Raw genomic sequence first — 26,552 nt, 5'->3', positions numbered from 1 at the left:
TTAGTATTTATTGAAACATGCAAACATCCATGGAAATATAGTATATAAAGTGGGGAAAGAACTCGTTTTTTTACAGTTCTAATCACCTTTGAAGTTAACATTTGAGCTGGCCAGCTATCTAGGGAAGCTTTCTTGGAATTTAGGTTCCTGAAGGAGACTTCAGAAATAATTCTCCGGGCTTCTTGAAGGACATTCAAAGCTCTTCTTTGCATGTTGGCTGCCTTTTGATCCGTTTTATGTCAAGATGATCCCACACTGCTAGTGTTTTATTGTGTTTTTTTCTGTCCAGTTATGCTTTTATTGCACTGAAAGTGTGTTTGAGATCATTGTCATGCTGAAAAATTAAGCTCTTGCCAATCAGATGCTTTCTAGGATTGCATAGTAAATCATTATCGGTATTTTTCTGTTTTCAAAATTCTTTTGACAGGATCTCCAACACCACTGAGTAAAATACAGCCCGAAATCATGACAGAACCTCCACCATGTTTTACAAATGGCTGTAGACACTGTAGGCTGTAGGCTTCAAGTAAGTAATTCTTTATTTAAAAAGCCATCCCTCGACACAGCTGTTTAGCTAATTATAGGCCAATCACCAAGCTTCCTTTTATCTCAAAAGTTCTTGAGTCAGCGAACTGAAAGGAATGGTTTATTTGAAGAGTTTCAGTCAGGTTTCAGAATGCCTCACAGTACAAAAACAGCATTAGTGAAGGTAACAAAAGATCTTATGGTCCCCGACAGTGGACCTCATCTTTGTGCTTGTCCTGGTAGATCTCAGTGCTGCATTCGATACAGCTGACCTTAATATTTTATTACAGTGATTAGAGCATGCTTTAGGTATTAAAGTGGTTAGAATCATATCTATCTAATAGTCTCCAATTTGTTCATGTAAATGGAGAGTCATCTTTACACAATGACGTATATGTTTCTGTAGGCAGTATCACTAGAAGGCATAGCATATGTTTTTACTTCTATGCATATGATAGCCAACTTTATCTATCCACGAAGCCAGATAACACACATAGATTACTTAAACTGCAGGAATGTCTTAAAGACATAAATACCTGGAGAAAAAAACCCCCAAAACATTGGCCTCAAGTAACACTGAGGACTCGGAGTCACTGTTGACCAGAATTTCCATTTGCTCAGTATCTCTAGAACTAGAACCATCCTGTCTCAGACTGATGCTGAAAAACTAGTTCATGCATTTATTACTTCTACGCTGGGCTACTGTAATTCATTATTATCAGGATGACCTAAAAAATCATCAAAAAGCCTTCAGTTGATTGAAAATGCTGTAGCAATAGTAATGCAAGGAACTTGAGAGAGAGAGAGAAAGAGAGAGAGAGCATATTTCTCTCATACTGACTTCTTTTCATTGGCTCTCTGTCAAAATCCAGAATCGAACTCAAAATCCTTCTTATCACATACAAGACCTTGTATAATCAGGTCCCATTTTATCTTAAAGACCACACAGCACTTTGCGCTCAGACTCCTGGTTTACTTGTGGTTAAAAGTAGAATGGGGGCAGAATGCAAAGGCACTGCCTTCAGCTTCCAGTCGCCTCGTCTGTGGGACCAGCTCCAGTTTGGATTCAGGAGAAAGACACTCTCTACTTTTAAGATTTGGCTTATAACTTTCCTTTTTGATCAAGCATATAGTTAGGGCTGGATCAGGTGATCCTGAATCCTCCCTTTGTTGTGCTGCAATAGGTCTCAGCTGCAGGGGCTTGACATAATGCATGATGAGTGTTTCTTCTTCACTCACCCTTTTTTCACTCACTATGTGTTTATACACCACTCTGCATGTAATCAATAGTTATTATTAATCTCTGGCTCCATTCCACAGCATGTCTTTCTTATAATTACAGGCACTTTACTTCACAATATAAAGTGCCTTGAGGCAACTGAACTGAACTGAATTGTAGATGGATCCGCTGAAGGGCCTGATTAATCTCTTAAGTCCTGTGTTGAATTCCACCCCACCTCTTAAGGGCATAACATTCAGATACACTTCATCTGCTGGAGATTCTTTTGTCCTGTATTTGTCCTCAGATTTATTTAAGAACATACTGCACATAAATCAAGATGTGCCAAAGCCAACACTAATAAGGCTTTGGGAATCATGTTGGTGCTGCAAAAATACAATTTTGTCCACTATGTTGTCGTTGCCTTTTTTTTTTTTTTTTTTTTAGATTTAAACTAAAGAAACTAAAGGAGCAAATTACGCAGGCTGCTAGTAACAAAGTCCCTAAAGATACAATTTAAACTAGGTTCTTTGCTTAGTTTTCTGTTATCTACATTCCTCTGAAAACAGTTTGATAATGAAAATGAGTGAAAAACTTTAAAGACCTTCAGAGAACACGGAAAAACTATTGCTCAAGAGTTGGGAGTTCGCCTTGTAATCGGAAGGTTGCCGATTCGAGCCCCGGCTTGGACAGTCTCGGTCGTTGTGTCCTTGGGCGAGACACTTCACCCGTTGCCTACTGGTGGTGGCGCCAGTGTCCGGCAGCCTCTGTCAGTGCGCCCCAGGGTGGCTGTGGCTACAATGTAGCTTGCCATCACCAGTGTGTGAATGGGTGGATGACTGGTTGTGTGAAGCGCTTTGGGGTACTTAGGGACTAGTAAAGCGCTATACAAATACAGGCCATTTACCATTTACCAAATGATGCAAGAAAATATGGCTCCTTGGAAGCAAAATACAAAGAAAACAGGGATAGCTCAAGACTTTTGCACAACATTTTATGCCAATTCTGCATGCAGCTGCAAAAGTGGTTATAATGAGTCTGACAAGGCAGACTGAATCTAACTTTGTGTAAATCGACCCAAAGAAGGTATTTATGGCTCTGGCCCTTTAAGACGACGCGCATGCGTACGTCGCCGAGAAAGTTAACTCACTGAACTTCGTAGTCAGAAAAATTCTGATTTTTAAAACAGAAGGGAAAAGTCCATTGTGTTGACATGGCATTTCGCCGAAGAAATAAGAGCTATCCTTTCTTCAGCCAGGAGTTCTTAATTCAAAACCATGCTGACATCGTATTCGGTTTGGTGATTTTCATTCTGATTGGACTGATGTTTGAGGTGAGATGAACTCACATTCCTTTTTTCCTTCTCTCGTCTCCCTCAGCTGTTTTAAGATGGCAAAGCCTGCGGCAAACTCTAAGCTCTAACTTGAAATCCCACTTAAAGCGATTCCCGCTTTGTAGAAACGGTTGCTCATAAGATTGCCTGTTAATTTAGCTGTTATCAGTTTCGCGGGTTTGTCGTTCGTGCTGTTTTTGTGTTTTAAATTTTACAAGTTTGAGGAAGGAAAAAAATGTTGCTCTGGTCGCAGTCAAAGTAACAATCTATGCGTTGCTCTTAAGGTAGGAGGAAACGGGTTAAAAAAAGCAGCTGTGCACAAACTACAGAGTTTTCGTATTATTGCTTTACATGTTGAAAGTTTCCTTTTGTCTTGTCTTTAAGTTTCTAGAATCTGGGTAAAACCTAAACACTTGACTTGGGTAGCAAAGCTACATGACCGTTTAATCGCATGACAGTGTCTTTCACAGCAAAAACTCTTTGCAAGCAATTGTTTTTGCAATTGTCAGTTACCAGACATTTCTAAAATAAAATGGGTGTTAAAGCCTTTCCTGTATTCAAATTAAAAGCAACGACTTTCCTTCCTATGAGTTCCAACAAACTTCCGCTGCCAGCCGTTTTATTTTGAAAGTCGTGAACGGAAGCTGTCTGACTATTTGTCAGTGTCTTGACGCCACTAGTTAACTGCCACGTCTCAATATTTGCTGCTGTGACCCGGGGGGGTCAGCTGCTCTTAACAGGCTTTGACCTGAAGGGATTTCACCGCTGACCTTTAGTGAAATAATTAAATAGATTATTCGTGTAGTAGTTCTTCCTTCTGCGTGAGCACAAACACTCCCAGGCAGCCACCGCCTGGACATTTAGTAAAGTTTCAAAACGGAACCCTGGCTGTGATTACACAGCTGATCGAAGAGGGGAAAAAAAATAGGGGATTTCCTTTATTTTTTCATTACTGGAAAAAAAGAGAACGAGAGTGCTCTACATGTAGTCAGTTATGTTAAATTTTGATGACATGTCACCAGTAGCCTCCATCCACAGGGAATAACTGGCGACTTGTTTCACTGTGGCGCCCAAACTGGTATCAGGGGACCAACAAGGTCTCTTGGGGTGAGGGGTAGGAGGGGGGCTGTGGTTTCATTTTTTTTCACTTTGCTTAATCATATGTGTTAAGGTCAGAATTTAGCATGCGGGAAACGGTAGTAAAAAACAAACAAATAGAACAAAACATGTTTTTGTTTTATATATATATATATATATATATATTAGTGACAGGAATAATCAAAAGTATTTGCTGTATGCATGTTGAAATCTGGATCATCTGAATATAACAATCGGATCCTGGATCACACTCAGCAACCTGTAACAGGTGCTTGCAGGCAGGTATGGCTTTGTTTTGAAATAAGGTTTATACTGGGTTAAAACAAAAACCTCTGCCATTCTATTTTTTTAATTATTTTTTTTTAGAAGGACATCTTAGAAATCAGTTCTCATGAGGAAGTTATGACACCAGATGTGTGACTGTGTGACAGCTCTGCTATACTGATAAGGCTATTTCCTTAATCTCACACACCCACTTGCTAGCTATATATATATATATATATATGAGCAAGTTTATTGACTATATGTTAAACTGATATGGCTATTGTACTTCAGTAAATGACAACCCGATTAAGAAAAAAAGGTGTTACAACACTGCAAGGGGATGTGGGTGGGGGTTGTCAAAAATCCTTTATGAAGGAAAGACTGACTTGTGTTTGCTCTACTTGGAAGCCCACATTCTTGAGGTTGCACTCAGGCAGGTTCGCTGAACTATGCTGCTGCTGACGTCTCGTCTAATTTCCAGGCAACAGCAAAGACGGCCATACTGTTCATTCAGCCTCAGTACAACGTCACCACGTTGTCGTCAGGTACGAAGAGCCAGATTTTGATTACGTGCTTACTTTCATTCAGCCTCTATTAACCTTTGACTCATGGAGTTTCACTTCTTCCGTACCTTTTCCTCTGCGTCACGGTATTATTGAAGCTGGATGTTCTTCCAGGATGTTTAACACACCCCTGATAAATAACATCCTATGTGTGTTTCATATCTCCTGTGTGTGTTTTTAGAGGGAGAGGTGACGTTGTACCATTACGGATGGAAGGACTGTGCCACCATCCTGTTCTATTTCTTCATCGCCATCATCCTCCACGCAGTAGTGCAGGAATATCTTCTGGATGTAAGCATCTTTTTACTGTTTTACAATGCCTCAGCTTTTTGGTGTGTTTCTTTTGTCTGAAACATATGCTGATTATTTCCAGCAGACAGATTTAAAAAAGATTAAAAAATGAGTAGGTAATTAAAATGAGGGAAAATGTTTTTGTTCTGGGTATGTAAATTCTTAATAATTTAGTAGAAAGGTTTTTGGAAAGGAAGCGCCATAAGGTACCCATTGCCACAAAAGCACTGCCCCAATAAAACCCACATAAAGATTCATTAACCACTATATACACATTCTACTCATTGGTTAAATGAAGGAGAACACTACAGGTTATGACCAGGTTGTACCAAGTTACATAAATCTTTCCAAGACCATAAAGAAGCTTTAAAATAATCAGAATATTACTGTTTTCAGTGTAGTCATCCAGGCTTTGAACTGATTAGCTTAAAAAACCCCGTCAGTGCACAGTATTAGCCTCTTTACTGTTTCAAAAACATGATATTATAATGAGGAAGATGCGTGCCATATACTGAAACCAGGATATGTGCTGTTTCATCTCATGGTGTTTGCATCCAAATGCTCTCATTGTGTCAGTTTAAAAGAAACCACATGAAAAAAAAAAAAAAACACACATGCCAGTTATGAATATTTTAAACAAAAGAGCTTAAACAGATTGATGTGGGGGGATGGCGGGAGAGCCAGGTTAGTATTTGGTCATTGTTTAGAAATAGGCCAGCGAAAAGGATCGGGTGTTATTTTCGCAACATCACCACGGTTTCCAGCGTGTCTTGAAAGGAATACTTCTTCAGGCAAGTGTTTAAAGTAGCAGCCATAAATAGCTTCTGTCATTTTTTTTTTTTTTTTTTTTTGTCCTCCTTACGGTAATCCTGTAACACTTCCTTGTGCATGACAAACGCCAGAGTCAACATGCCACCCGTTATTGCCGGGATCTAACCTCATTCACGCGTCCTGTTGTTATGGTTCATGTTGCAGAAAGTGAACAGACGTCTTCACCTCTCCAAGAGCAAGAACACCAAGTTTAATGAGTCGGGTCAACTTTGCGTGTTTCACTTGGTGTCTAGTGTGTGGAGTTTCTACATCCTCATTACAGTGAGTGAGACTGCATTCAAGCGACAACTTCCTAGTGAAGGAAATGCCACACATATTCTTAAAACAGGCGTTCACACGCGCACATTAATAGATAATAGTATTAATAGTATAAGTGTTCTAATTTCTTCACACAGGAAGGATATCTCCTGCATCCCAGCACCCTTTGGGAGAACTATCCTCATGTACATCTCAGGTATATATATTTATATATATTAATTTAACCATAAAACACTAACTGTAGCTAACAAATGTCATGTTTATTAGGAGTGAGACACAATACCAATACAGCAATCTGTCATAACCTTTCCTCTTCTGATACTCTTATCTTGATGCTGCTGCCAGATTTTGATTATTTTGGGGTTTGGTTTTTGGCCTGGGTGTGGACCTGAGTGCAAATGATCTTCAGATGGTTAAGGCAAATTGACAGAATGAGTTTGTGCATCACGTTATATTTAATTTTGGCTGTTAAATAAATAAAGTGTATTAAAGCTATTTAATCTAAGCCCACTTAATATTTCAAATTATTTTGAAACTCTGATTCTCCAACCAGTTTTACTTGGTGGAGTCTCTGCTGCCTGACTTTTTGTGGTGGCATTTATCAAAATAACCAGGGAGAATAAGAATAAGAGGTTATTAGCTATAATCATTATTAAAATATGATAATGGTAGTATACAAATGTGTACTGTAAACCAACGCATACAGATCAATATTTAAGGTTTGACTCTCAACATCCAGTGGAACACAAACTGGGTGTCATCAGGACGCTACAACACAGAGTGAACACCATGCCCACAGATACAGTGGCCAGGAAAACAGAAGAACATATCAAGAAGGCCCTGAGTTTATGTGGTTATCACAGCTGGACGTTTTTCAAAGATGGGAAGGCACCTAGTAAAAAGCTCCAGGAGAGAAAGAGCATTATGCATTTGTGCAAAGTAGGAGCCTTTTAGGGTTTCTTTTTCAGAAGTGGGGATCATCAATTTTGCTGCAGAAACACGATAAGTTGGCTGTCTACAAGCTTGTTGTTTTTTTTGTTTTGTTTTTTTGACCATAGTCCTAATTATATAATAAAACTAAGACGAAACAATCAGTGAGGCAGGATGTAGATTATGTGCTTCTCCCTCTGTCTTACCCATGCCTGTCTGTGTGTGTCTGGTCCAGGTTTCAGGTGAAGTTTTTCTACCTCACTCAGCTTGCCTACTGGCTCCATGCCTTGCCAGAGCTCTACTTCCAGAAAGTCCGCAAGGTCAGTTGGAGAGTCCTTGAAACTGGAGGAGTTCTAAAGTGTGATTAGATAAGCTCTGTTTATACTTGGGCTCATGTATATTCTGCATGTGCATTAGACAAAGTTGGAAAAGGACGGAGAGGTGGAGAAAGGTGTCAAGCTTTAAAATCATTTGCAAATAAAGGCTGTTTGTTTTCCAGGAGGAGATTTCTCGCCAGCTCCAGTACATCTGCCTGTATTTGCTCCACATCTCTGCAGCCTATTTGTTAAAGTAAGAATCCCTTTGAAGTTGGCCAGTAAAATCCAAAGGTGTGAGTAGAGAAGACTCACTAAATGCTTGGTATTTGAGTCATTTCGAGGTCTTTTAAATTCTTTGCAGCAGCAATTTTCACTCTGCTGCTCAACTTAGTGTTTCTTTTGTCAGCAGGGATGTAAGGGAGAAACGTGGCACTCAAAGAACCTTGATTTGAAATCTGTGAGGGAAAAACATAAAGATTTTTAGATATTTCAGGGTTAAGTCAGATCAAACTGTACTGGTGATTCAGTTATTTTAGATAATGGCTCAAAATAAGTGTCCAGCTGCACTTCACGGTGACTCCTGAGTTGCAAGTTGCAAGATGCTCGGGCTGCTTAGATGATTTCCTTTTATCACCTAATCTCTCGACTTTGTGTCTCCTCTTTCCTGCCTAGTTTAAGTCGTGTGGGTCTGGTACTCCTCTTCCTGCAGTACGTGTCAGAGTTGGGCTTCCACATCGCCAGACTCCTGTATTTCACTGATGAGAACCACCAGAAAATGTAAGCTATCTTACCTGCGAAGAGGCTTCAGCAGGTTTTACTTGATAAAGGAATGAGATAGAAGTAGATCAAGCCCAACAGTGCGACCTTTTAAAAATAAACTTCAGTGTTTTTGTTCGTAAGCAACAGCATCATGTGTTTTCAGCGTTGTTCACCTTTTGACTCGGATAGTTTTACAGTACACAATAATATTACAGTGTTCTTATGATAACCACTACCTTGAACTGATCATCTCAGCAGCTTTTTTTTTTTTTTTCCTTTTCCTTTCTCTGGGCCCAACCTCGCTGTGTGTCCTCCCCCAGGTTTGATCTGTGGGCGGTCAGCTTCGTGTTTACGCGGATGTCTACGCTGACCCTGATGTTCCTGGCAGTGGGGTTTGGTTTGGCTCGTTCTGAGTATCAGGGGCTGGACCTGGAGATGGGGAACTTCAACACTGTGTTGATAAGGTGAGTTATATTGAGAGAGGGAAAAAAAGAGCAATGTCCAACATCTGTGGATAATGATTTATTTTCTGGTACTGTAAGAACTGTTTAGAGCTACAGAAACAACATAAAAGTATAATTACATTGTGCCCTTCTAGTGTTCAGTTTTGTATTGTTTTGCATCATTCATTTTGAGGAGGATGTATAGGAGCCAGGAAGGAATTTAGATATTTTATTTAGGCTATTAAAAATATCATACATTAGCATCATATGTTTTAACATTTTGCAACACAATCGCCCATTTTTACGAGCACACGTTTGTTTTTGTTCTTTCCTTTGGCCCTTTCAGGATGACCGTTCTACTGTTGGTATGTTTAACTCAATCGTGGCTACTCTGGAAGTTTATTCGCTTCCAGCTGAGGCGCTGGAGGGAGTTCAGACACGAGCAGGCTGTTCGCAAGAAGTCTGCTGCAAAACAACCCCTAAGGCCACTAAAAAGAGATTCACGTGAGTTTAAACACCTGCTCTGCTGGCTTTCATATTTCACGTGCATTACCTGTTAAATACTTGCAAAAGAAAAAGGAAATGAGACTTAACATTTGTCTCTTCTCTGCTGTCATTTCTGCTTTCTTCATTTATCTTTATCACACCGATTCCTACATGTGCTGCATTAACAGAGGTACTAATTTCTCCCTTCTCTGCCTGGCAGTTGGTCACCATGAAAATGGAGTTCTTAAAGCTGAGAACGGAGCCTCTCCTCGGACAAAGAAACTCAAATCCCCTTAAGATAACAAACTGACTGGCCTAAACAGGAGACCTTAGCCCTGGCCAAGGCTTCTCATCAGCACCGCAGCGAAGCTGATAGCCACTGGTCATCAAGCTTCTGGATGTGTATTTCCTGAGATGCCACGGGGACTCAGTCGCTACAGACTTAGGCTTGAATGCTGGAAAATGAAATCCAAGGAAACCCCTTGAGCCCCAACAGACATTTTCTCTTCTCATCATATCAGTATTTTTTTTTATTTTATTTTTTTTATATACATCCACAAAGCCTGTGATCCCACCCTGAAGCACACCATTGAATGCAGAGGGAATTCAAAAGTAAAGTGAACGCAGTGTGTGGCACATTTTAATGTGTATGTCCATGCTGAACGTGTTGATTAGTCCTCATACACAAGTACTGTATTGGTTGTAGCATTGTGAGATATTGCAGCTCTTGCCATTGAGCCGGCTTTGCTTGTTTTCTCTTCTGGTCTGCTGGAGCAGAAAAGCGTTACTGATGATAAAGTATGATATGAGCTTACTGTCGAAATCATGCAACTGTCACTGGTCACTTAACAAATATGCATTAAATATGTATGTTGGATATTACCGCATGCTATTTCATGTTTTCTTTTTTTTTTTTTTTTTCCTTTTTTTGTTTTTAATTTCTTTATTAAATAATGAGATTTTTTCTGATATAAGTTTTGCATCTGAGGTCTTTTCAGCTGGTTTACATTTTATGCACCACATGTGTTTAAAACAAAACTACAAAAAAAAAAAAAAAAAGAATAATCACTTGTTGGAATTTATGGTGTGTGAATGGACAAATTTGAAGTCTCCTCATTAGAGACGCCATAAGGTTCATTTTAAAGCAACAACAAAAGGTCGCTGTATTTATCATTTGTCTCACTGTAAGGTATCACTTGAAAGGTGTCATGTTGATTGTTTAATTGTCAAGGAAATTTTAGTAAAGGCTTTGATTTACAGTAGATTTATTGCAGAAGAAGAACTCTGAAATAAGGAATGTCTTCACATCAAAGAAACGGCTCTGTTGCTTCACCTGCCAATGAGAAAGGAGGGGGGGGGGTTGGCAATTAAGATGAGCATGAACTAATTAGCATTTATTTTTTCCAAAGAGATACCTACCTGCACAAAGGTATCATTGACAAATAATTTAGTCTAAATGGCTGGTATAGTCTTTCCCATCTTGGTCAGGTGGCTGGGTAGTTAGAATTTCCACACCCAGCTTCTGCCGCAAAGAATCCAGCGTCTTGGAAGGGATGTCACTCCAGTTAGACTCCAAGTATTTGAGCACATAGTGGTCGGCATCAGTCAACACAAAGCGGTGACCAAAAACTGAAAGCGGGCAAAGGTAAATTTTATAATCTTGATATTATACTAAAGATAACATTTAAAATGTCATAACTGAGAAATGTTACTGTATAAAAAAGGAATATATAATCATTTTCAATTTAAGTCAGAAACACGCTTAAAAGAAGTTGGGATAGTGGCATGTTTGTTTTCCCAGTCCTGATTAACATAGGATTTCAGCTGTTACCTTCCACAGTGGCCCCGATAGCGAAGTCTGCAGGTGAGTAGTACGCAGGTTTGTCTACAGTAGAGCCTGGCTTGGGGACACGAGACTTTTCCAGAAATTTTCCACCAATGACACCAGAGTTGCGTGTGGTCTTTTCAAAAATGCTGATCATGTCATTGGACAGGAAGTAGGACAGGATGAAACGGCGGTCTTCATCTTCAGGATTCTGGGAGTCCTGGAATGCAACATAGGTGGGCTTAACCAAGGTGTAAAAATAAAAAATAGCTTTTTGCATAATCACCCCTTTTTTAACTAAATTTTTACTGAGGAGTAAAAATGTCTCTAATCAGTGTTTCTGAGCAATCCCTGTCCATTGCAGAATGAGGAGCAAGGCTGGGCTTTTTTAATCTCATTAGAATGGTCTACTTTTGGTAACTTTCAGTGATTCAGTTCTTTTGAACTGCTACAAATGCTCTGCTAAATGTTGCTCACCAGTCTGGCACTGTAGCGCAACACTTTATGGTCGTTCTCTAGCATCTTTACCACGTTCACTTTGGGAGGCTCGGGAATCAGACGCAAACAATTCTGAAGAGAATCCTCAAGTGAACCAAAACCATTGTAGGGAGGAACTATCTGTAAGGATGGACAGCATGGAGAAAGAGAGAAGGAAATAGACACAAATGTACAAAAACATATACACTTCTGCTGCTGTAGTCCATCTGCTTAACTGAGCTACTATTGCCTTCCTATCACTTTGAATTGGTCTGGCTTAAAGCGGTATAAAGCATGCCTCCTCAGTGATACAGTCTAGCTCTGACAGCATGGCTGGAATTTCTTTTTACCTTCTGAATCTGTCTGTGTGTATGCAATCATGGCAAAATTAGGTCCTTGAGACACTTACTATAGCAGAAACTACCTCAAAGGTAGTTTTTAGAGCTTTATCGGGTGTTTATATGACTATCTGCAGACAGATTCTGTCAGTATGATGCGTCATCACTGTATAAGATGTGTGTGTATCGCTGACATTATAATGAACGTCAAATTCACAGATGGATGTAGTTTATAATTGTTTTGTCTGGTGTAATCCCATTCCAAGATGGGCTTCAGTTTAAATTAAAATTGTTCCAACATAAAAAACAAAAATAGGTTAAATATACAGTTCAATTTACCTTCTTCCAGTCTTGAGGCATATCAACCTTCTTTGGTATCTCTATGGACTTCATCTCCATTTCCGGGTGGTTCTTCTGGTAATATTCTTTAGTGAAGCCATCACAGTCATAAAGCAGGAAGTTGCGCCCCAGTAGTTTCATCCTTTGACCCACCTGGAAGTCTTTTGGGGAGTAATACTCATCCACCTCTTGCTTTGAGACCTCCATCACTGCGCTGGGGAAGTTCTCTACAAATAAACAAGAGTACAACAATGTCAAAATTAAATATACAAAATATTATCACAGTCTCTGTGTATTTTTGATGTATCTAGAAAACCGAGTACTTTGTAGAAGCCAGTGTAATTAATCTTTTTACATAACATGTCATCATTTTTGTCATCATTGCATAAAGTCGTTTATGTCATACATAAAGTAGGCAAGAAAAAAAACATAACTGATGACATAACTCGCTTTACTGCACTGTATCAAATCAAATCGGTTAAATGCACATTTAACCAACACACAGTACTGCATCAAACCTGATTTGATCTTTTTGGGTAGTCTCTGCCTCCGCATCAGGATGGGGAAGGGATCCAGGCCGCTGTTCGGTTGGTGGACCTCTGCGACCTCCACTGTATCATCCACCAGGTAATAGTGAATGGTAACAGGCCTGGACTCCCCATACAGAGAGTCAGCATCATCCCACAGAGTGAAGAAGCGTAACACCTAACCAAAAAAAGTGTAGAAGAATGAAACTACAAATACAGGCATGCCTCTATTATATCTGCCATTTATTTTATGGCAGGGATACCCCATGAAGGAATTTAATTTCTAGCACTTATTAGAACTCTAACACAAATCAAGATCGGTGGATTCAAACCTTGGATGTTGCTGTGATGTGACAGTGCTAAACGTGATAAATGTTACACAGTCAGCTTGTAAAGGACTGAATTTCATTCACCTTGCGGTCCATGTTGAGAAACTTGTGCAAATTATCAAATGTGGAAGGTGTAGTGTGACACGGTGGAGGGTTTTCACGACGGATGATGTAAGGATCCGCTGGCATTGGCTCAGGGTCATTTACAATCATGCCTTCACTTTCCATGAATTCCTGTATGAAGAATGAGAGATCAGAACACACAGGAAGTGTATTTATAACAGCAGACTTCTAATGCATAGTTTCATTTCCACAGCATTCAAACACATAAGGTTGTACCTTAGTAAAGGTATCACACTGGGTGATGCGGTATTTGACCCCATACACGTCCAGGTCCATACCAAGGTTGAGATCTTTCCAATGGTAATGCTCTCCACGTTCATTCTTGGGCAACTGGTGGCGTTTGATCCGCTTTCCCTGTGGTATCCCAGAGTTCTCTACTGTGGGCTCGATGATGCAAATGCTGTCATCCTCTAGGTAATAGTAAATTACCACAGGGCGCACACGGTACTGCTCTTCAGGAGAATACAAGATAGCCTCCATAAAATATCCATAGTAGCGCAGCGCCTGCAAGACAGGTGGTAGTGATGAATAACAGATGAGGAATCTTTATGTTTTTATGAGTTTTACAACTATAGGTGTTACCAGACCTTCTTGTCAAGGGCCACATGAGCAGGGATGAAGTCTTCATGTACTCTTTTACCAAAGGCGCAATAAGTAAGGTCAGGTGTCTCGAAGGCTAACTCACTAATCTCTTGTTGAGTGAGCTGCTCTGATAAAAGAGGGTCGTTGCCAATGCCCACAGTGGGACGTCGGGGCAGAGCATAGCCATTCCTATAGCTCAGAGTTTGGGGTCGATGGAAGGCTGACTTCTGCAAACACAGAGGAAGAAATAAATTAGCTCAGGTAAATACAGACAGAAACGTAATTACATGAAGCACTTATCACTAATTGATGCAGTTTACACTTACATACCAATATGGGAGTGTTCTGTCCAATGTTACAGTAGTCTGTGCAAGTCTTGAGCCACCCATTGTGTATATTTTGTTCCAAGTAGCCAATAATTCTCCAGGCTTTCTTAAGGTCTTTTCACATTGTTCTTTTGGCTGCTTTTTCAAGGATTTTAATTCAAGTCCTTGTTCCTGACCATTTTTAGAGGAATTCTTTAATTGTTAACCCACTTGACATTGACCTATGAATGACTGAAGCATTAAAAAAGACACCTACTTCAAGCAATGACCTTGTGTTGTCTACACATAGCAGAAAACTGTACAACATACCGATCTAAAAATATATCTCTAGTTATCTTACTAGTATACCGTCACAAAAACACATCATCTGTTCCCATAATACAGTAACACAGTTTATTAGGCACCCATGAGTAAATCGCAGTGGAGGTCTGTCGTGGTTAGGGGCTGAATTTCAGACAGCGGTGTCAAAATTAATTGAATTATGAACCGATTTTGATCAATCATGTCAATCCATAAAATTGCCGAAACCTTTTTTTTCTTTTTTCTTTTTGCCAAAACACACTTCCAATGCGGTGAAGGCATAACTGGATAGAAAAACACACAAGGTAGCACAATCTGTGATAGACTAGCCTCCCCAGAGTCCAGACCTAAGTGTTCTGATAATTTTTTAAATGGCATTTTTCTATTCCCTACAATCCAACATCATCCACCCAAGTGCTTTCTATAAACCAATCACTCACATTGGAGAGCTACTTGGGGTTAGTATCTTACCCAAGGATATTTGGCCATACTTGTAGCCGGGGATCAAACCACTAACTGTCCAATTAGTAGATGACTTGCGCTACCTCCTGAGCTACCACCCCTGTTAATGTAACAAAAGGCAGCTAGAATCCAAAGAAGATTTTTAAATGTCGTCCAAGAGGCCTGGGGAACTATTCACGAAGACTACTTAAAGAAATGACAAGCATTGTTGCCTAAGAGTTCTGTTTGTGTTGAAGAATAAAGGTGCTCAGACCAAATATTGACTTTCAAGGTGATTAGAATTGTACAAACTCTGTTTTTGCCTTCAGTACTGTATTCCCATGTATGTTTGCACGTGTTCCAATACATTCTTGCACCCATTTTTCATTTCCGAGGGGTGGCTCAAGACTACTGAACAGTACTGTAGATCAAGTATGCCTGTAGGAAAACAAAATAACAATAACATCCCTAAAGTAAAGCAAGAATAAATAAATAAATACAGATAAATTCTCTCTGTGTTAACTGTCAACAGTGAATTTGTTAATTTTATAAAAAAATAATAATTATGTGTTATTATGATTCAAAGCATTGCTGTTCATTTTTATTAGGGCTTGGTAAAATAAAATAACTTTATCAAAGACTCTTTAGAGAACATTTAGAGATGTTTTAAAGGTCACTCGAGAGCTGGCTAGTACCTTAGCAACACAACCTAACAAGTGGAGGGATGTAAGAAGACACCTGCATTATTAAAAAAATAATCGACAAATACCCCCCCCCCCCCCCCCCCACCACCACCACCACCTTCAAAAAATAAAATAAAAATTTAAAATTCTGTCAATCGTTAATGTTTCAAACTACTAAGCAAACCCTATAGTTTTGTTTAATCATATTCTTACCGTCACATCTCGAAATGTATATCCCGGTAAAAATGGTAGTCCGTGGCTGTTCCCGGTATAAGACATTTCCAGTCTTGATATTTTTTATTTTTTTAAAAAAGATTTCCTCCTCTGCACAAGATGTTAGCAGTGGGAATTGTGTAATTTGTGGATTTAACAGCCGTTTTCGTTGGTGTGTAAAATTGCACGAGAGCTCTCACGGTGGTAAGTTTATAGTATCCATGGTAACGACAGGAGCGTCTCAGTGGAAACAAAGCAAATATTTCCTAAAACAGATTTAATTTCGCGGTAAAAACCCCATGGAAATACTGAAATTCACAGCGGCAAACACAAACACAAAGGAATAAACACGGCAAACATAAAATACAATATAATAACATGATATTAAGTTGTTATAGTTTCTATTTTTTTAATTTGCATTTTTATTTTAAGTATTTTTTTATGTTATATCCAATAAAACAATGCATTTATCTATATAGTTGTGCTGACTTTGTATAGCTAGCCAAAGTGATTTGCAGTCATAACTTCACTCCTTATGTGCTGCATTAAAACACACTGTAGAGATCTATCTTCATCACAAGGTGGCGCTCAATAACAAATCTTACAGATCCAGTGAGCCGCTGGCTCACAAGTTCTCCTTCATGCTGTCTATGACCTCCTTGTGTAAATCCGTATTATGTATGAACTCACTGTATTCTCAGTACTGGAATTGGGCTAAAGCGTCTTCTTTCTCCTGACACTCACAATATAGTCTTAAATTCAAAAATATAGGTCAGTGTACACAGTTGCAGCGTGTTTTTTTCAGAAGAAAGTGCAGAAGGAAAAAAAAAAGACATGTTATTTTTTTTTAACACAGTTTATTCCAAGCACAGGAGTCATATTTTGGTCTCTCACATCACCAGTTATTGGCACATTTTAATCCCATTCAAAATTAAACACAACAAATATCCTTGTTAGAAAACAAACAAAAAAACAAAAAAACAGGAGAAGTGCAGGGTGTACTGTATGTATGGTGGAGGGAGTGTTGTGAAAATGACCTTAATATGTCCTGTTTACTCTTTAATTACGCTCACAAAAATACCAAACTGATTTATGAAAACTAACTCTACGCTTGAAGTCAGGGAAGCACGAGCAGAACTGGACTGACAACTGGTTATAAGATTAAAGTGGCGACATAATTCGTCACTTTCTGCAGCGCTGGTTTCCACGGGCATCTGTTTAGCATCTTTGAAATGAATACACAGATGGCGCAAGACCTGAAATTCACACATCTGTCACGAGACAAGACCATAAAAATATTTTGTAGCAAAGTCACTGATAGAAATTGGCACTTACTGGTAATGCACATTTACATTTGGGGAGAAGTGCAATGTTTAGCAGACACATTCAGCTTTTACACATGGTCCACCTCAGCAAAGGGAATATGCATACAACGAGATGAATGTATGATTTCCAATCAATAAATAATTTGACCAGTTACAGAGAGACTCATCAGCTTCATTTCTGACAAAGAGATGTAACAGTTGGAAAAGGCACTGCACTGTGAGTTAAACATACTGTATCAAAAATAAGGTTTAAAAATCACTAAAACCTCTTTGAGGCTCTTTATATGATTTTTCTAGTTCTTCTCTTTAAATGCTGGCACAGCGGTTTAAATGGGCCGATCCCCTTCTTAATAGCCAAAAAACAACCAAAACAAACATCAACCAAACACAGAAACACTAGGATTGCATCCCTGAGGTGCTAGACCAGACAACCTTCGCCAAGTATAAAAATATCTCATAATAAACCATACTTGACAACAAAAATACGCAACATTAATAAACTATTAAATATTTTAAAATATATTTCAGAAGGGCTGAGATGAATTCCCACAAAAATATCTTTTGGTTTTATAAAGCTCAAAAGGCAGCATGGTTATTCACTGTGGAAAGATTATCTTACATTGTCAAGTGCACTTGCTTTATGCTACCCCTCTGCTAAAGTTCACACTTGAATACTGGAGGGTACAGAGCATAAAGCTGTAAGTGTCACAGTCTCTTCCAGCTGCCTGGGGTTCTGTATAAACAGACCTGTCTGAGGCCTTGGTCCTTCAGTCACCATGTAGTCTCTGCAGGCCTATGTATGTCTAAGGCAGCTAACCCATAAATCCCCACTTCAAAAAGGCCTGCGGAGGTCATGGGCAAGGCAGTGCAGCCTTTCACCTCTTGCTTCCTCCAGCCAAGAGGTAAGCTTACCATACAGAAAGGGAGCTTATTGTTTTACTCAAAAGGGGAATAGCTTATGATACCCAGAGGAATATGCAAATCAGCAGAGAAGGAGGACTTTCTTTAAAAGTCTGCAGTACCTTCCACTTTTCTCATCAGTAAGAGTCCAGCTGCTTTTGCATTCATGCTTATAAAGCTTCATCGAGGCCTTGTCCCTTTCCACTCCAACCCAAGTGTGTTCTAAATTTTTGTTTGAGTCAAGTAAGCCGCCTATCAATCATCCCTCTGCAGTCCTCAGTAATACCGATTGAGGCTCCGTGTCCCTGGGATGTCCGGCTGTCCGTTCATCCAGATCTCCCGGATGATTCGCTCCCTTTCCTCAAGCCTCTGCGCTCTTTCCAGCTCCTCCGCCGACGTGAACACGTTCATGTTGAGCGTACGCTCAAAGCGCCGGTGTCTCCGCGCCGACAGATCTGAGGTGGTGTCCCAGTCTGAGTCCGAGTCGCTGGAATCGGAGGATGAGTCGGGAGGACGCGGTCGTTTCTTGGCGGGAGGCCGCTGGCGGGGCTGGCAGTCGGTGCGACAGGAGATCTGTACTACCAGGGCGAAGAGGGTGAGGAAGAGGCCCAAACACACACCACAGACAAAGAATAGTGCAGCCCTCTCTGGGTGATCTGTTGTACAAGAGAAATTGGAAATTGTTAGTTGACTTTATGAGGAAAATGTGTCGAACACTAAGCTGAGTCTTTCTCACTGGGTTTCTTATTTTTTCCTGACCTGTTTAGTCAGATGCATTTCACTCAGTGTAATGAACATTGTCTGCACAGCAAGTGTTCACGTGGCTTGGTTTAGTTAAGATGTCTTACAGATTCTGCTACTCCTGGTTTTCATCTTCAGCAGATGTCACAGCTCTGATGGGGTCTGTGTTTCCCCACTGAAAAAACCAAAGTGACTCTAGCTCCATTAGTACGAGACGAGAACGGCTCTCCCTTTTCAATGAATGAATGCCATTTTCAGCTTTGAATCCTTCGTGTCTTACTTGCATTTTGCATGCAGGTACTTTGCATTTGCACTTTGAATGCATCCAGCTCAACTGCAGACACTTCTGTTTATATTATTGTTCATTAATATAATCAATTTCATTTCTCTTTTACCATTAAGACGTTGAGAATTTTTCTTGAAATCCTAACATGCAACCTTTTTTGCATTCTGAGGAAACCTTTAGAGAAAGCTAAAAGCTAAGTGATCTAAGTAACCACCTGAGCTCATGTTCACTGCATGCCTTGTGTATTTATCTGACCTTCTGTGCTGCACATTTCACTATGTATAAACTGTTTATAGCAGGAAACAGGCAAACTATTTCAGTGACTGTTTTAGCAGCTGCTTAGAGCTGGTGACCCACACTGTGTAATGTATAGAGACATTATCGCTGCTTACATCCTCTGGCCCACATTTACCCACCTATTAGTGAGAAGAAATGGGAAACGGGGATTTTACACACATCAATCCATGCAGTGCAATCCCGTGGTCACTAATCTCATGGGCCAAGAAGCAACCAGGAGCTGATAATGCTCTTGAACACAGAGATCCAGCCTTATTGTTTGCTAACAGAGCAACAAGAATCCCTGCGGTGGAACTGTATCTCTTTCCCAAAGAGATCAAGTTTCTTTCGTCCGCCCCTTTATTTCCCGAGGGGCCGCCACAGCGGTTGGATCTGCATATTTCGATTCGGCACAGATTTTACGCCGGATACCCTTCCTGGTGCACCCCTCCCATTTATCCAGGCTGCAAGGTGAATGCATTAACCTTTACACTGTGTGGCTACTCCCTAAGCAGATGCAGTTAAGAGCTCTAAAAGTCTAACTGCCAGAGATTACGCTACACATGTGATGTTACAGTAGATTTCAGAACAATGTTACCCGACCTGATATGTAAGTGTAGGCTGCCAATGCGTTACTAATGAGGGCCATGTTGCCACTCGATGTTGAGTTGATGATGGGATTCATGTCCGGGGGACGCAATGGACTTTCTTCTCTTTCTTCTCCTCCTTTTCCGTTTTCAAAAGACCTTTCCTCGTCGGCGTTGGTCTCCCTGGGTTTCTTCCTTTCTGGAAAAAAATGTAAATTAACAGGACATGAGTACACAATGAGTAGTTTACAGCAGCTACATGTACAGTTACATTATGATGGTGATGCTTTTACAGTAAATCCAGAATCTGCTGTTGCTGATTCATTGTAATGACATCAGTCTCAGTCGCCTACAGTCTCACAGTGGTTTGGGGGAGATTTTATCGCATAAATTTTCTAAAAAGATGCGTCACGCATAAGACACACATACACGCACACACGTACACATTCACAGGGAGCTTTGTGATTCAGAAGATAACACGACATCCTTTTCTGTAATTCATTCTGACTCAGGTCATTAAGAAACAGAGAACCACATGGAAAAGTTTGTACTCTGGAGACATTTCAAAAGCTTCCCAAAATCTTAGAAAAAATGTTTCTATTTATAGATGGGAACGACTACTTCCTGCTCTAGATTTTTCTTTTTTTTTTTACTTCTTTCAGTGTTTACCAGCTGGGTTTTGTTGTGCACTCACTGCAAAGAGAGTGTGTGAAAGAGAGAGAAAACAGGAGCACCATGAATTAATTAGGGGGATTCATACTCATGTTACAGCTGCCTTTAGTTTACCTGACGTAGTTGTTTATGGGGTAGCGTGGAACTACTGCAAGTTTAGCTCCACTGAAAAAAAGCAACCAAACCTCAGACAGTCAAAATAAACAGAAGCATTTAGTTTAGTGACCTGAGCTCTCTCTCTCTGTGTGTGTGGTTGCATAGTCATTTTTACATGCTTTATTTCTTTTGTCAATGAAGGTAAGCATACTCTGGTGATTTGTCACACGCAGGAATGACCTCTAATTGTAGAGTCTCTAAGGTGTGTCGGGCTCTCTTTATCTGATAAATGCAGTTTATACTGGAAGTGCTCGCTGATGAGGTAAATGCTTCCACCTGGACCTACGGCTATGTTGCACACATGAGCTAATGTTCAACCGCAATCTGTCTCAACTCACAGAAAACAGACAACTTTTGTCACATTATCAATGAAAATATAAAATACGTTGTTGTTATACTGTTGTCTCTATGAAACAATACATTTGTGTTCAGAGGACTAGCATTCCTGTGGGAAACTAAAGACACCCTTCTTACTTCCTTAGGCAATAAGAGCATACATACCAGCCAGATATTGCTAATCAAATGCACTTCATTAACTGACAGTCAGCAAGTGTTAGCACCTCTATAAAAACAAAAGTGTTGTCAGTTCATTGGTCCAGTGTGTTCAGGTGTGTGTTAACACGACATCCCAGTGAATTCAACCTAAGATCATGTCGTGCAATGCACAAAGAAAGAGCTTGACTTCAATGAAATAAATGGAAAAAGAAAAGTCAAGTAATCTGTGTGAACTGCACAGCAGCAATGCCACATCAAGAAGCAGCTGGAACCAAAGATGGAGACAATAAAAAGTTCAGTGTTTGTGTTTGTGCCATATGATGTTTACAAAGCTGTATTTTAACTTGTACACATAAAACCAATTTTGCAAGGATAGGAAATAAACAAGACTGCATTCGAAATCCATGTTTATATATATAATGGTATTCCTCTAAAAGCTATGATATCATGGTCTTAAGCATCACATAGTTTTGCTGAATTATAGTAACAAGCACATAAGTGTACAGAGTGAGGAATATATGATAACAGCGATAGAAAAGGCATAATTTATCAAGGCAGTAGTACAACACACAAAGCTTTTAAAATCTGAGAAATCAAAATTGAATGAGAAAATTAATATTTATATTAATCCATGTATGATTAATATAAATATCCTTATTAGCTTATGATGGGAAGCAAATGGATACAAGTAGTTTATTAGTGGTGCATTAGTCTAAAAGTTCAAATCTGCCTCTTCAATTATGCATGTACTCACTTGTGTTATATAGTAAATACAGTAAGTAGTGTTTTTATGGTATGCCACTTCCTGGACTATTTTTTGGCAGAGGGCAGTGACTTCCTGGAGCCTTTGCTGTCTGCATGGCTACCTTTGGTGATCAAGCAAAAAGATTCAATCTATGTCAACATACCCATCATTTTGTGCAGTCTAACATTAACTAAAGAGAAATGCTAAAGTAAGAAGAACAAGGCACCTGAATTTACAGTGAATCACATCTTTATTTGGTTGAATATTTCTTTTGAAAACCTCGTCTTCGCCCTGTTTTATCTGCTATCACACAATCTCACAAAAAAGGTTATTCCAGAGTTAGTTTTTGAGCAGTGCGTACATTCGTGGCAATAAGGAGGAGAAATTCATGCATCAGGAACCGTCAGCGCTACAGCACACGTCTTCTGTCCTCTACCTCTCTTAACTGCTCATTCATTCTTCTATCCTCCTAATCAGCACAGTGCCAGTAGCCTAGCAGAGTAATTAGTGTGCTGGATGCAGGCCACCATTGCTCATGAATAAAGCTTTGTTTAAGTTTCTTTCTTGCTGGCGTCTATTCTTTTTCATTCTCTCATTCCGTTGTTCTTGGTCATTCATTCTCTGGGAATTTGAAAGCCTGACTTAGGTTGTTGTACATGCAGTGCAATCATTGGTTGTTGGGAAGGAGTATATTGTGAGTACCATCAATCAGAAAGGATCCATATGGAAACAGTTGAACTTGTGTTACTTTGAAAACGCACACAACCACGCTCTGACTTAAGACCTGAATTAGATCAAGGTCTGATGCTCAAGAGGCCTCAAACCTGTTTAGCGTTAACTACATTTCATGGGGGGGTGGGGGGTGAGAGTGTATGAGCTTATACACTATAGTTGTCATTTGTCTCACCTGGAACAGTGTCAGGGCTTTTGACTGAGCTCCCCTCAGGAGGGCTGTCTCCCACTATGTTAGGGTCATGGGCGCTGGGTGCTGGGTGGTAGGCTGGTGGTCTGGGGCCCTGCTCGTGGAGCAACTTCTTTGGGACTACAAAGAGAAGGAAGTAAAGCAAGGAAGGGGTGTTTAGGGAAAAGAAAGACAGAACAGAGCATAATTAGACAATGCAGTATTGGAGTATTTGTAGGTAAAGGAGGTAAAGGGCAATGCAGTATTTGTAAAGCAATATACTGGATTATATTTTCAAAGCAACCAGTTTTTGATCAGAACTATCTTCTTCTCTACCCTCTAGTGCACACAGCTGTGCAGTCTGTCGTATTTGTTGCTGTTGTTGATAAGGATTAAGACTCACATCAACTGCTGATTCATTTCATTAGGAGTCAAACAAAGGTAAACATACTCAAGAGTATGCTGTCACCGACGGTGTCAGACAGCGTTGTGGCCATGATTCACACACTCTTCCGGACCATGCATGCAAGTTCCCAAAAGTTACGCTGCCCCCGCCATCACAACCCCCCAACCTAACAGTGTCCTGTTAGTCAAGGAAGTTTCACCCAGACACAAACCTACTGGGCTATACATTCCTGCCGGCTCACATGTGGTTTCGGAGGCCGAGCCGTGCTCCGGTCACCGTGTTTGTCCGCTCTGTCAGACTGGCTGACCATTCACAGCTGAACAGATGACTGTCTGTCCAGCTGTTGGTCATTCTTGCATTTTCACTGCTGTTTGCGAACAACGGCCACAAAGACAAATCTGCTGCTTTTTCCCCCCGGGAGATCATCAGTACTAATAGTAAAATTATGACATGAAAATTGGGGTAAAAATTCAGCATTTGCTTAAAGGACGACGATAAACACGCTGATCAAATTACCAGAGACGTATTTTGGCAGTGATCCAAGAGCCAATCAAAGCACAGGAAGGAGCAGAGCAGGCCACACTCCCCCGTTGCACTGGATGCTGCTTTCGGCTTGTGCACATTTTTCCAGTTGTAGGCAATGATGAAAAGATTGCATGATACAATTTGTGTAATTATACTGTGACATTTTGCCTTTATCGGATATTGGACAGTACTGTCTGATAAGAAATGCTGGTGGCCACAGTTACATGATCTTCGTACTACACCTGTTCTTCCACAACAGGACAATTAAGCAGACAAAGAGCTCTCTTTGAAGAAGCAATAAATAAAGATGGAGGATATGGCTGCTTAAGTAAACCAGTATGTTGCCTCTACTTTGCAGGATGCATTTATGGTGTTTAAGACCAAATTAATATGCAAACCATTTTCTTAAGGTTGACTTGGTAGATTTTTGTGCCGTGCATCAAAGAAGAATGAGACAACACGGAAAAAATGTGAGTCTTAACACGGAAATGTGGTCAGAAACTTGTAAATAACTCATGAAAGAATAAAGTTACATTGAATCCAAGCACTCCATTGTTTTTCTTGTGACATTACCAATAAGTTTGATGTGTCACATGGCCCTCTTCCTATTTAAAAAACAAATGTATCCAAGATGGCCGACTTCTAAATGGCCACCATGGTCACCACCCATCTTGCCCCCTCACATATACTAATGTGCCACAAACAGGACTTTAATATCACCAGCCATTCCCATGTTATTACGGTGTATCCATATAAATGGCCCACCCTGTACAATCAATACCATTTTAACTTCTGACAATTAAACAGAGAGAGCAATAGACATGAAAAAGACGTTTTTCTTACAGCAGTTTAAAGACTGCACTTAAAGTAGTTTCAACAGCTCTTGTTCCTGGAGGACTTGGATCTAACAGGTCTGACTTTAACCTCCTCAACATCAAGTAACAACCAGTATATGATTTCTGATCTTTGTTTCAGTTTAAAGAAGACCATTAGCAATGTAGTTTCTCACCAGTTGTATAAACATACATGTATATTTGTATTTTTACATATTCTTGGGCAAAATACTGAAATCAGTGCTGCTCCTGATGTGTGAATGTTAGATAGAAAGCACTTGTATAAATTTGTGTGTGAATGATGAATGAAAAATGTTATTTAAAGCACTTTGAATGCTTGAGTAGAAAAGTGAAAATAAGATTTTCATATCTGTAAAAAACTTTATATAATTGTGTTATCTCGTGTGTGATCTGTCAACAGAAAAGATTTTTAAAAATCAGACTTAGAAGCCCAAACTAACCTGGTTTGGTTGGGTCAAACTGAGAGGATATAAAAAAAAAAGCAAAATTAAGAAGTGAGATTTGGCCTGGCAGGTTCCCTTGTTCCTTCTCATCAGTCTGACACACTAATCACAGGGCTTTACAACTCCCCCACTGCCATGTTGCCGTGGTGCCATGCCACGCCCTTATTATAGGCTTCTGATTGGTCCTAATTGGCTGCACATGTGGACCAGAGTCATAGCTGAAGAGGGGACAATGTGGCTTATACACACTGTGAAACATGCATTTTCCTCACTAACAAAAGACTATGTAATCGGATGCATTACCTGGCCAATGCACATGCACACACAGTCCATCAATCATCCAAAACAATAGTCTGCCAAGTTTTTCTGTACACTTTATTTGCTAACAAAAAACGGTACAGTATAGTATAGTATATTGACTGCTGCCTTTCTAAAAATAAGTGTCAAAAAGCTAAAACCCCTCAAAATAAGCGACCGCAAACCACGCTTAAGGAGCCAAGCATTTAAACTAAATCAGTAAAAGAGAGACAGAGGAGTGCAAGGGAGCGAAACCCAGCACATAAATCACACTCTCCAGCCTTCGTTATAATGACATGGTCACATAAATGTGGAGCAAATGAGTCCTCGAACTTCTTAATATAACTCTGTTACATGGGATCTGTCCCAGAACTGTACCTCTCAGAGCCCTGGATCGCCACAGGGAGCGAAGATACGAGGCGGGAAAGAGTGCCCTTAACAATGGGCTGTGTTTACACTGGCAGAGCCCAGCTTTGTTTTCACTGGGCTCTGCAGGCCAGAGAGTGTGTGCATGTCTGTATGTGTCTGTGTTTGTGAGCCATATGCTGACCATTGCAGAACACAGTTGGGACAAAGCCCTATAAGCCAGAAGGGATATAATGAAATATTAAACCATAGTAAATCTCAAAGACCTCGGCCAATAATTTGCACATACTTTTGCCTTTATGGGTTTAGACGGGAGACTGCTGAAGACTAGATGTTTGAGGTATTGTTTAAGGGCATCCTTGATGGTTGGTCAGCTTCAGCCGCCTAAAATTTGACCCCAAAAATGAGCGCAAGAAACTGTAAAATAGACATGGAGACACTGCATAGAGATGGGAGTCGTTTCCCGTGTCAGAAACTTCCAGAGTTTGTTTCAAATGAGATATTTATCATTTCAAAAATAGCTTGACTCTTTAATCTGTTGTATAATGGATAATAAACACGGTTAGATGGCAAAACACATAACAGATTGGGTAATACATTTTTCTTAAATGGACTCTTCAAAAGAACCAGTCGACTGACACAATGTGCACGCACACGTGTGCATGTGTGTAGGAAGTCTGAGCAAAAAGGTCTGGTTTTCATCAGCACACAGCCAGTGCCAACTTAATCTACGACATTAAAGTGCTGGTTAAGGCTC

The 26,552-nt window shown here is 40.0% G+C and overlaps 3 protein-coding genes across 3 annotated transcripts in view; 1 reads left to right on the top strand and 2 right to left on the bottom strand.

Moving 5' to 3' along the window:
* The first annotated feature begins 2,859 nt into the window (after nucleotides 1-2,859).
* On the top strand, nucleotides 2,860-10,528 carry tram2 (translocation associated membrane protein 2). Its single transcript, XM_086264355.1, has 11 exons — nucleotides 2,860-3,077; nucleotides 4,921-4,984; nucleotides 5,184-5,293; nucleotides 6,269-6,385; nucleotides 6,520-6,578; nucleotides 7,548-7,632; nucleotides 7,812-7,882; nucleotides 8,302-8,406; nucleotides 8,709-8,852; nucleotides 9,178-9,335; nucleotides 9,538-10,528. Exons 1-11 carry the CDS (start codon nucleotides 2,958-2,960, stop codon nucleotides 9,612-9,614), a joined length of 1,110 nt encoding a protein of 369 aa, XP_086120481.1. The 5' UTR covers nucleotides 2,860-2,957; the 3' UTR covers nucleotides 9,615-10,528.
* Nucleotides 10,501-16,038, bottom strand: efhc1 (EF-hand domain (C-terminal) containing 1). The gene is made up of 10 exons (XM_086264354.1): nucleotides 15,821-16,038; nucleotides 13,863-14,084; nucleotides 13,492-13,779; nucleotides 13,237-13,386; nucleotides 12,815-13,001; nucleotides 12,297-12,523; nucleotides 11,620-11,760; nucleotides 11,149-11,362; nucleotides 10,737-10,946; nucleotides 10,501-10,650 (listed from the first exon to the last, which is right to left on the bottom strand). Exons 1-9 carry the CDS (start codon nucleotides 15,884-15,886, stop codon nucleotides 10,765-10,767), a joined length of 1,677 nt encoding a protein of 558 aa, XP_086120480.1. The 5' UTR covers nucleotides 15,887-16,038; the 3' UTR covers nucleotides 10,501-10,650; nucleotides 10,737-10,764.
* Nucleotides 16,039-16,676: 638 nt separating this feature from the next.
* The window catches only part of eva1aa (eva-1 homolog A, regulator of programmed cell death a), a 76,836-nt gene continuing 66,960 nt past the window's right edge, over nucleotides 16,677-26,552 (bottom strand). The window contains exons 6-8 of the mRNA XM_086264352.1: nucleotides 22,911-23,045; nucleotides 19,952-20,134; nucleotides 16,677-18,701 (exon numbers count right to left, since the gene is read on the bottom strand). Coding sequence (XP_086120478.1) covers nucleotides 18,322-18,701; nucleotides 19,952-20,134; nucleotides 22,911-23,045 — 698 coding nt within the window. The 3' untranslated portion in view covers nucleotides 16,677-18,321. The remainder of the gene's footprint in view (nucleotides 18,702-19,951; nucleotides 20,135-22,910; nucleotides 23,046-26,552) is intronic.

This window comes from Aulonocara sp. 'chitande type north' Nkhata Bay, linkage group LG15 (assembly GCF_057382095.1).
Source record: "Aulonocara sp. 'chitande type north' Nkhata Bay isolate Kocher_YH1m ecotype deep benthic linkage group LG15, A_spYH_male_GT1.1, whole genome shotgun sequence".
NCBI lineage: Eukaryota > Metazoa > Chordata > Actinopteri > Cichliformes > Cichlidae > Aulonocara > Aulonocara sp. 'chitande type north' Nkhata Bay.
This window is presented reverse-complemented; position numbering and strand designations above follow the sequence as displayed.